The sequence below is a fragment of the Centrocercus urophasianus genome, unplaced genomic scaffold, assembly GCF_019232065.1.
Source record: "Centrocercus urophasianus isolate 14NV4802_14NV808 unplaced genomic scaffold, USGS_Curo_1.0 seq_15, whole genome shotgun sequence".
NCBI classification, from domain to species: Eukaryota; Metazoa; Chordata; class Aves; order Galliformes; family Phasianidae; genus Centrocercus; species Centrocercus urophasianus.
The window spans coordinates 44,604,745-44,614,540 of NW_024884697.1; the positions used below are offsets into that span (position 1 = coordinate 44,604,745).

General features: G+C 39.0%; 1 protein-coding gene across 2 annotated transcripts; it reads right to left on the reverse strand.

Moving 5' to 3' along the window:
* Positions 1–1,181: 1,181 nt before the first annotated feature.
* Positions 1,182–9,790, reverse strand: LOC122158659 (IKBKB interacting protein). 2 transcript variants are annotated; one of them, XM_042815483.1, is made up of 4 exons: positions 9,518–9,790; positions 9,189–9,414; positions 6,024–6,141; positions 1,182–2,231 (listed from the first exon to the last, which is right to left on the reverse strand). In XM_042815483.1, exons 2-4 carry the CDS (start codon positions 9,368–9,370, stop codon positions 1,476–1,478), a joined length of 1,056 nt encoding a protein of 351 aa, XP_042671417.1. In that variant the 5' UTR covers positions 9,371–9,414; positions 9,518–9,790; the 3' UTR covers positions 1,182–1,475. The 2 variants fall into 2 exon arrangements, with proteins under 2 accessions (XP_042671417.1, XP_042671416.1); XM_042815482.1 differs by having other exon boundaries at positions 2,143–4,732.
* Positions 9,791–9,796: the final 6 nt, after the last annotated feature.

The following is a 9,796-nucleotide window of genomic DNA, read 5'->3' on the forward strand; positions in this document are numbered from 1 at the left end:
TCAGGATATTCTGTTATTCTGTGCTTCTGTATTTTTCAGGTGCAATGCAGAACCTGCACTTTAACATGGCTGATCATTCTGGATGTTCTTTTATTTTTCTCCTTCAAACACCTTGTTATTTTCAGGAGTTTGCTCAAGAGCTGTGTGAAAGAACAAAGGTTCCTTGGTTGGCACATATGGATGGTTTTTAGGAAGACTTGTCTTTTAACAGTTTTATTCCTGTGGTTTGTCAGATGGACTGGAAAGGAGTAAAAGAAACTTGAAACATAAAAAAGTGCAAAAATCATGGAATGCTGAATGACGATGGGAAGAGTGAAGGAAAAGAATGATATATCTTCCATCAACTCAAGAGCCAACCAGCTGTACTGTTTTCAGATATGACCATCTGAACAACTGACGAGTTATAAAGACCACCCTATTAGGTTATATCTCTTGACATAACTTCACTTTTAGGGATTTTTTCTCAATTACTACATCTTGCTTAATTTTTTTAATAGCAATTTCAATTCCTACTTAGTGCACTTTCTTCTCTTTTCTCTGCTAAACGGTCTCCCAGTATCACGTTACTTCAATCTCTCTCTTACTACACTTCAAAATGTCTCAGGTACCGTAAGCTCTTGTTCTTCACCACAGAAATACAGTCAGGGGCTAGTATCAGTCTTACTCTTTGACATCTCAGTAGGTTCTCTTTGCTAATCTTGCCAATTGCTGTAGTATTTTACAGGCTAAGCAATGATGAATAATGCTGTTAGGATTCCTGTACGGATACATATAGGTGACACTGGGAGAAGGCCATCAAGAACATTAGTAGATCTTTCAAAGCACCCCCTCTGTATAGTACTGTGTTTTAAAGACCTAATAATGCTGCATAATTGTGTGATTGCAATCATAAGGCCTCAGAGAAAATACTGATTTATAGGAAAAACTTTTTGCTGGGCATCAACTGCATTTCCTGGTTTTTTCCTGCATTGCTTGGTTCCCTGCATTTACCTCTTTAAATACAGATCATTTAAAAAATTAAAATAGGAAACTGCTGCGGTTTCCAAAAAAAAAAAAAAAAAAGGTTAATGTATTGAGACAAGCACTAAATTGCTAATGCAGTTTGATTACCTTTCATTTATGTGGAGACCACAATTTTATTCCTTCTTTTGAAGCAGGAAAGGGAAAGCTGAAGATCAATATTTTATGCTTCAATACTGTTTTATTGTACAAAAGAAGCATTTAATTAAATATAGCACCTGTCACTCTTCGGAAAGACATAAATATGCACAGAAACAAGTTTTTTGTTCAAATTATAGCTTGTTTTCCCTCAAAATCAGTATTTTTTTTTCTTCTCTTTTAAAAGAAAGAAGTTTCAAAGTTCCAGTGTGCTTCTAAACAAAGCCTTTAAATGTTGTCTTTCTTCTTAGCACTATTCATGATGGAGTAACACTCCTCAAACATTGCTATTTCGTAGGCAGTGTCTTTTCTAGTGATCAATTAATGTCTGAGATCTTGGCTATTTCTTCTTTCATACCTTTGATCTCAGTCTGAACTCTTGTTAGATTGGTCAGCTTCTCATTCAGTAAAGCAATTTCTTTCTCCCGTCGTAACACATCCTCAACTAATCTTCCTATTCTCAGCGTCAGGTCGCTTATTAATGGCTCCAAGGTGGCAAAATCCTTTTTAAGATTGTACATCTTGGGTTTTAAATCATTTGCAAAAGTAACGGTCTTCAGAACTTTTGCTCTGTCTCCTTCGAGATTCAAAAGTCTATCTGAATGTTTGTTAAAGTCACTCCTTAACTCAGACAAAGCTGTCTTAATTTGCTCAATTTTTCTTGCATTACTGGACGCCAAGTTTTGTAGTTCTGTACTTCGGTCGATGCTACTGGTAATCAGATCACTTATGCTTTCTATCGTCTTCTTTTCACCTTTTTCTACCTTATCTTCCAATGCTTGCAAAGACTCCGTCAGTGCGGCCATCTCTGAGACCAGGCCTGAAATACGTCTTATGTCAGTTTTTACTGTCACAATCTTCAAAGTTACATTTTTGGCTACAGAAGCTGCATTCTCTTCAACACTTGCAACTGCATGAAGAAGGGTTGTCAGATTCTTCTGCAGTTCTTCATTCTTTTTAACTACGCTGCTTGACCATGTTGTCATTGTATAAATATCTTCCTGTAGACGTTTAATGTGAGAAGGTACCTGAAGATGTTCCATCTGCTCCATTAAGTTCAGCGTCTTTTCACACTAAAGAGATACAAGTAAAAATATATGACAAAGTTTCTAACTTAAAAACAATCATCAAGATTAAAGCTATACTCTAATTAAATACCTTAGTATTATGATGTTGAAATTGAGAGCAAACCCTGTCTTTGGGAAATAAGACATTTGCTGCAAGGCCGTTAACACTGTCCTTTCAGCACATTTTGGCTGAATTTGCTAGATCATACGTGTTGGTTTTTTTTGTTTGTTTGTTTGTTTGAGAAGGGAGGAGCAGGTGGGGCCTTCCAACACACACTGCAGAAATAGCTTGGTTTTCAGAAACGGTAACATCTATGCACCTGAAGCCTGGAACCAGTCGTATGATGCAGGCATAACTACTGTATTACTCTTCCACTTCGTAACTAGCTTTTTTGTTGTTCTTGTTCAGTAAAAACAAACTTGGAAAACTCAGAGTATTACATTATTGCACCTTTTAACTACAAGGCCCTATCCGGTTGTTGTTTGTTTTTTTTTTAACTATTTTTATGAGAATTGATTACAATTTGGAAATACTAAGGTCAGATTGCTAATTCAGCACAGCAACTGTGTTTTTGACTGTCCTTACTGGCCCTAATCCTAACTTCAGTACAATGAAACATCCACTTGGCTGCTAAAAGCTACCAGTACAGCAACTTGGCCTGTAGAGAGCATTAGAATTGAGAAGTTTACTGAATTAAGATTAGCCACAGTACTGATTTTTAAAACAAACAATTGCAGCATGTTGTTATTCTTTCTTTAGAACAGCATTAGACAACATAAAAACTGGGTACTGTTTGCTTGCAAGCTTTTTATTGTTTTCTACAACTGATACTGATGCAGCACAGTGGTGGTGTTGATGAGCAAGCCCCCACATGACACAGTAGAAAAATAAGTTTAATTACCTCTGTTCTTTATTTGTTACCCTTTAATTAAATTGATCGAGTTTTTAGGACAGAATTCCTCATGACCACAAAACTGTTTGCTTAAAAACAAAATATTAGAACTTATATTGTGAAGAGCTGTACCGTGTTTCCTAGTTAATGACATCTAACGATGAGGAGTTCTTGTTCTATCTCAAGTACGTTCAGCTTTCAGTAGAGTTTGGGTTGATTAAATACATTCAACTAGGGAGCACCATTGGTAGTTTAACCGCCCTTCTCCAAGCATAGATGAACTAGACCACACAGTAGAACATGCTTGTGAAACAACAGTATTATTAAAAAATTCAGTCTGGAACAGTACTTTTAATGGAACAGTGGACATACATTCTCGCTTTTGGAAGATCAAATTATTTTGAATTGGATTATTCACCAGGACAGAGCAATAGACTGCAACATATTTTTATTGAATATGACTGTAAACAGATACAATGCATACATAAATAATAAATAATAAATACATGAACCTGAAATATCCTAGCATTGAGAAATAGAGGTTTAAGAGTGTCTTGAACACGCAGTATTAACTGCTCTCTCTAGAGAAATCAATTGTTCATTGTGTTACAAAGTCAATAGGATATGATAACAAAAAGTAACAATATGGGAACCAAAGCAATGAAGAATAAATATAAATTTTAACCTGATGTCTCTGTCCCCTTCCCAGCTCGTATGTTGAAGTCATGTAACTTTTAATCAATTAAAGTGCTTTTTCCATCAGTGTGAGCCTTAAGTCCAAATTCACTTATCCCCATCTTGGTCACTTTCTAACTTATAGCCTTCTAAAGTTATTCCTTCAGCACCTGAAGACACTTCCATGTCACGTACTACTTCTTCTATAACTGCTGTTTTATTTTGCAGTTTTGATATGCTGTCATTGTACTGTGCACCGTCAAGAACGTTCTGCATCGCCGCTGTATCAGAGACAGTTTTCAACATATTACTTTCCACAGTAGATAGCTGTGTTGCCAAGTTCTCTATCTTCTTCTCCATACTTAGCAATTCACTTGATAATCTAAGGATAGAATGAATAGCATTTTCGATTTTTGGCAAATGGGTCTTGCACTCCTCAATTTTAGGTTCATAGGCTGCAAGTTTCTGATTCAGGTCTGTGTTCTTGGCTAACAGACTGTTCAGCTCTTCTTCTAGTTTTTCAATTGCCGTTGCATGCGAGTCCAACTTTTGTTCAACTCTAGCAAATTCATCATCTTCTTGCCTTTTTACTGTTTTAATATTTCTGGCTGTACTGTCTTCCAAGTCTTTTAATCTTTCTGAAAGGGATTTAATTCTTTGGTCAACTTTATTTATCTGGGAAGTAACTTCTGTATGTATGAACTTTGCTTCAGATTTTATGCCACTAGTGTTCGTGTTCATTTCATCCATGCTTTTTCTCCAGGAATTCGTAATATTTTGGAACTTCTCATTAATGCCCTGCATCTTTATAAACAGAGTCTCTTCATTGGTCTCAATCTCTCTTATGGTGTTATGAAGAGAAGACACTTGCTGCTCAAATTCAGTCATCACAGAGATGGATGAGGCAGATTCTTGCAGGATATTGTCAGAAGACTCAAGCTGCATTTATAACACAAAACAGTGTCCAGGTCTACTAAACAACAGCAAGACTAGAAAATCACTTGCACTTGTTTAACAGAGAATGAAGTCCCTTAGAAACAACTTTATTTGTTACAAAGTTTCTATATTAAGATTTGCTTTCATATTTGTTTGTTAAAATATTAATCTGGCATTAAAGAGCCACATAAAAAGGTTTGTTTGTTGATGATTTTCCATAGAATGTGTTTTTTTTGTGGGATGGGGGAGGGGGATGTTAAATATCTCACAGTGCAAAATGCTGCATGGAATTTAGATAATCTGAAGTGCTGCAAATAAACAAGAAATTACATCATATATAGATGACAGCATTATGAGATCAGTGCTAAATCAATATCACTTGCACAGGCCATGCTGCTCTCCCATCACTATCCGTGCAATAATTCTGCAGCCAGCCTACTTCATTTTGCCACACATAGGAAAATAAAACACCATCATTTCAGCATGTCTTTCGTATTACTAGAACTGGTCTAACACATAAAAATGCCTGCAATTTTTACTTAAATATATGTATGTGTCAATTATATATAGAACAGGATGGGGATGTGCATAAATCTAAGTTATTTTAAAAGTTTTGTGTCAAAAAAACACACTGAGATACAACTGCTACATGCACATCCTTGGACAACAGTACAGACTGACATATGTAGCTGCATTTATTAAGACAAAAAATCTGATTCCTACAGTGTCTTCTTTTTTTAATCAATAAAGTCAAATTTAAGTCAAAGTTCAACTTAAATTTCATTGTTTCAGATGGAGTCAACACAAGTTTTGTCACTGCTTTTGTCATGGATATGATTAATGCTATTTTCCTTCTTAATGCTTTTCAATAATGCTTATACTCCAGTATGTACACACACTCAGTAAACAAGTGGTTAAGTAACTAATTCAAAGCAACACAGTCCTTAAACTTTCTTCATTGATTGGTCCATTGAAAGTCTAATACATATGGCTTCATACCATTCCTTACCTTCAAAGCACTTTTGTAAGGTAGATATTTCTATTTACTTTCATTTTAAAGACAAAGAACGGACTAAGAGTGACTTAAACAAGCTTCAGTGGAAATTAACAACTGACTTCTTGTGCTGTCATCACAAATGTTGCTATAAAATATCCACTGAAGGTAAAGGAAAGTAGAACACATTAGAAAAAATGTATCTAAAAGAAGAGTCGCTCAAATTTGACTACAAGTCAATAAAATAAAACAATGGTAAATGTTCACCAGAAACAATCCAATTAAGATGTTAACAATTACCTTTTCAGAAATTAAGCTAACTTTATTTTCCACGTCCAGGAATCTTTCAGCTTCTTGCTGCAAGAAATTGTACCTTTTTTCCATATCAGCAAATCGACTCGACTGCTGAAACAGTAACCTGCAAATTGCAAATAAATAAACAGTAAATTAAAACAATATAATTAGCATACATTAAGTCTTCCAGGATCTGATTCACAGAAATCTGCTAATGAAGGGAATTGTGCTCACACACACACACAATTTGCTAGTGAATTTGATGTGTCTTCATACTGGAGTTGATGCCTTCCAACAGACGTGTAAAAATAAGGAAACATTTGTAGATGCACTTCTCTTTCACACAGCATACCATCTAACAAAGAAAAACATCTATTAACACAGACAGGTCATTTCATAGAATAATAGAATCTCGTGAGTATGAAGGGACTTTTAAAGGCCATCTATACCAACTCCCCTGCAACAAACAGGGACATCTACAGCTGATCAGAGTGCTCAGAGTCCCTCCAGCCTGACCTTGAATGTCACCATGACAAGGTACACACCACCTTTCTGGGCAGTCTGTTCCAGTGCCTTACCATCTTTACAGTAAAAAAAACAAAAAAACCCCTCCTTATGTCCAATCTAAATCTCCCCTTTTAGTTTGAAATAATTTCCCCTTGTCCTATTGCAACAGACACTGGTAAAGATTCTGTCTCCTTTCTTACAACCCCCCTTTAGATATGGAAAGGCTGCTTTCAGGTCTCCCCACAGAGCCTTTTCTTCTCCAGGCTGAAAGAGCCCCAGTTCTCTCAGCCTGTCCTCTAAGAGAGGTGCTCCATCTCCAGGATAATTTTGGTGACTCTCCTCTGGGAGCACTCCAACAGGTCCCCATCTCTCCTGTACTGAGGACTTCAAATCTGGATGCAGCACTCCAGATGAGGTCTCACCAGTGCAGAGCAGAGGAGTAGGATCACCTCCCTCACCCTGTTGGCCCCACATCCTTGGATGCAGTCCAGGGTCCAGATGGCCTTCTGGGCTGCGAGAGTATACTGCTGGCTCATGTCCAGCTGTAACCCACCTGTACACCCAAGTCCCTTTTGACAGGGTTGTGCTCCATTCTTACACTGCCCAGCCTGTACTGATAGCAGAGTTTGCCTTGACCCAGATACCAGACTCTGCACTTTGATCTGTCAAACCTCATAAGGTCCACTTGGTCCCACCTCTCAAGCCTGTTTAGGTCTCTCTGAATGGCATCCCATCCCTCAGGAGTGTCAATTGCACCACACAGCATGGTGTCATCTGCAAGTTGAGGGTGCACTCAACCCCACTGTCAATCCCACTGATGATGTTAAAGAGCACTGGTCGCAGTACTGACATTGAGCCACTAACCACCACTCTTTGGGTACATCCTCACAACCAGTTCCTCATCCATCAAACAAGGCTACCCATCAAATCCACATTTTTCCAATTTGGAGAGAAGGATGCTACGGGGGACTGTGTCAAAGGCCTTACTGAAGTCTAGATAGATTACATCAATGGCTCTTCCCTTGTCCATTGATGCAGTTACACCATCATTAAAAGCGACAAGGTTGATCAGGGAGCACTTGCTCTTGATGAAGCTGTGCTGGTCCTCCCAGATCACCTCCCTGTCTTCCATGTGCTTTAGCATAGCTTCCAGGAGGTTCTGCTCTATGACCTTCCCTACCACTGAGGTGAGGCTGACAGGTTGGTAGTTCCCTAGCTCATCCTTTTTACCCTTCTTAAAAACAGATGTGGTATTGCCTTTTTTCCAGTCACCAGGGAGTTTGCTTGACTGCCATGACTTTTCAAATATCACCAAGGGTGACTTGGGCGACTATATCTACCAATTCCCTCAGGATGCATCTCACTGGGCTGCGTAGATTTATGGATGCTTGGGTTCTTCAGGCAGCCATGAACATTATCTTCGCTTACAGGGGGAGGGGCCATGCTTCCCCAGTTCCCACCTTCCAAACCAGCCATTCAAGGCATATTTGTAGAGCAGTCACTAGCAAAGACTGAGGCAAAAAATTGTTGAACACCTCAGCCTTCTCCTTGTCTGCTGTTACTATCCTGCCTATGTTGTTCACTGGGGAAAGTACACCCCCCTGGTCTTTCCTTTTCCAGTTGATGTACCTATAGAACCCCTTTTTATCACTGCCAGGTCCAGTTCCAGTTGGGCCTTGAACCTTCCTGAATCCAACTCTACACAGTCTAGAAGCATCCCTATACTCCTTCCAGATTACTGGTCCCTGCTTCTACTGCCTGTGCATTTCATTCTTGCTCTCCATTTTGACCAGCAGGTACTGTTTTCCCCCTCAGGCAAGGCAATATATTTCACTGATAAAGTATACTTTAACTGGTAGAACTGAAACACAGAACATTAATTTGGATTTTCTTGTGGAGCACCTCAAAATCATGCATGGAAACCTTCACAATTAGAAAGGCTGGTCAAGCTAATGCTGCTTAAAGCTAATTAAGGCTGGTTAAGCTAATGCTGCTAAAAGAACATTGACTATTTAACATTAACATTGTTTATGGACATGGTTTAGTGGGCATGGTGGTGATGGATTGAGAATTGGACTAGATAATCTTAGTGGTTTTTTACAACCTTTATGTTTCTATGAACATGTAACCAGTGAAGAACAGTTGGTAAACCCTGTATGATGCTATATTTCTGAACAGATAGTAGGAATCTCAGTCCTGTACTTTATGTGCATACTAGTGAACGTGACAGCAGAATGGAAGTGAGGCTATGAGTAAAATGCTGTTATTTTGCTGGATTCATCCCTCAGTAAGGCTTATGGTGGATGAGGGGGTCCTCATACTAGAGCCATTAGAGCCATTTCATCTAGAAGAACAGAGCTTAAAATACTTGCACTTTCATGAATTGCTGTTCTCTATGATTCTATGCTATTTGTTAGAATACTGCACAGCAATTAAAAGTTGCAAAGAGAACAACAGTCTGCATGGATTAAGGTAAGCAATGAAAGCTAAAAGTGAGAGATACAGAATGACAGCAGAATAAAATGGATCAGTGACGCCTCTGCCTACTGCTTTATGTGCATTGTATAATGTAAGTCACACATTTATTAAAGATTTAGATAAAGAAACCTGACTGAGCGTATGATAAGAACAAGTTCTGCTAGATTTCTGCGCAGGGCTACCTACCAGGCCAGCACCAAGCAGGCAGAGAGAGAAATCACACCCAAGGCCATCCGTGAGTCCATCCCAGCAGAGTTCTGGCTGTGGCTCACCACCTTCCCACGGCTGCTGTGCTTTTTGAGCTTCTGGGAAACTTCGTTGCTCTTGGATGAAGGAAGACCTTTTTTCCTCTCCTTAACTTCAGACATTTTGTGTCGTTTTTTTTTTTTTTATAGAGCAGGAGCAAAAAAAACTACAAAACAAAACAGCAGTTAGTTACACAAATACCCAGAAAGAAACACGTGCTTAACACATTACCTAAATGAGCACCACGACACGTATGGAAGTTCACTTACAGAAAACTCGGTGAAAGCTCGGGTTTTTTTTTTTGTTTGTTTGTTTTTTTCCCTCAGTGCTCTGCAGAGCGCGGCTCTGACGTTTTGCTCAATAAACTCCACGCACTCCTCAGACTTCTGCCCGCGCCGCCCCGCCTAACTACCGCACTATCAGCCACGCTAAAGGCATACACGTATAGATAAAGGCAGCTGTTGCCTCGCTTCTAGAAGCAGGTCCACCCCACGCCTATCTTACACCACGTTGCCCCCGGCTGCCGCCCGCGTCCGTCCCCGCCCGCC

Coding starts and splice junctions, on each gene's coding strand:
- LOC122158659 (XM_042815482.1), bottom strand. CDS start 9,370: ATGTCTGAAGTTAAGGAGAGGAAAAAAGGTCTTCCTTCATCCAAGAGC. Junction 6,142..9,188: donor GCCTGCTTGGTGCTGGCCTG/GTAGGTAGCCCT, acceptor TGCAATTTGCAG/GTTACTGTTTCAGCAGTCGA. Junction 4,733..6,023: donor TTAGCTTAATTTCTGAAAAG/GTAATTGTTAAC, acceptor TTATAAATGCAG/CTTGAGTCTTCTGACAATAT.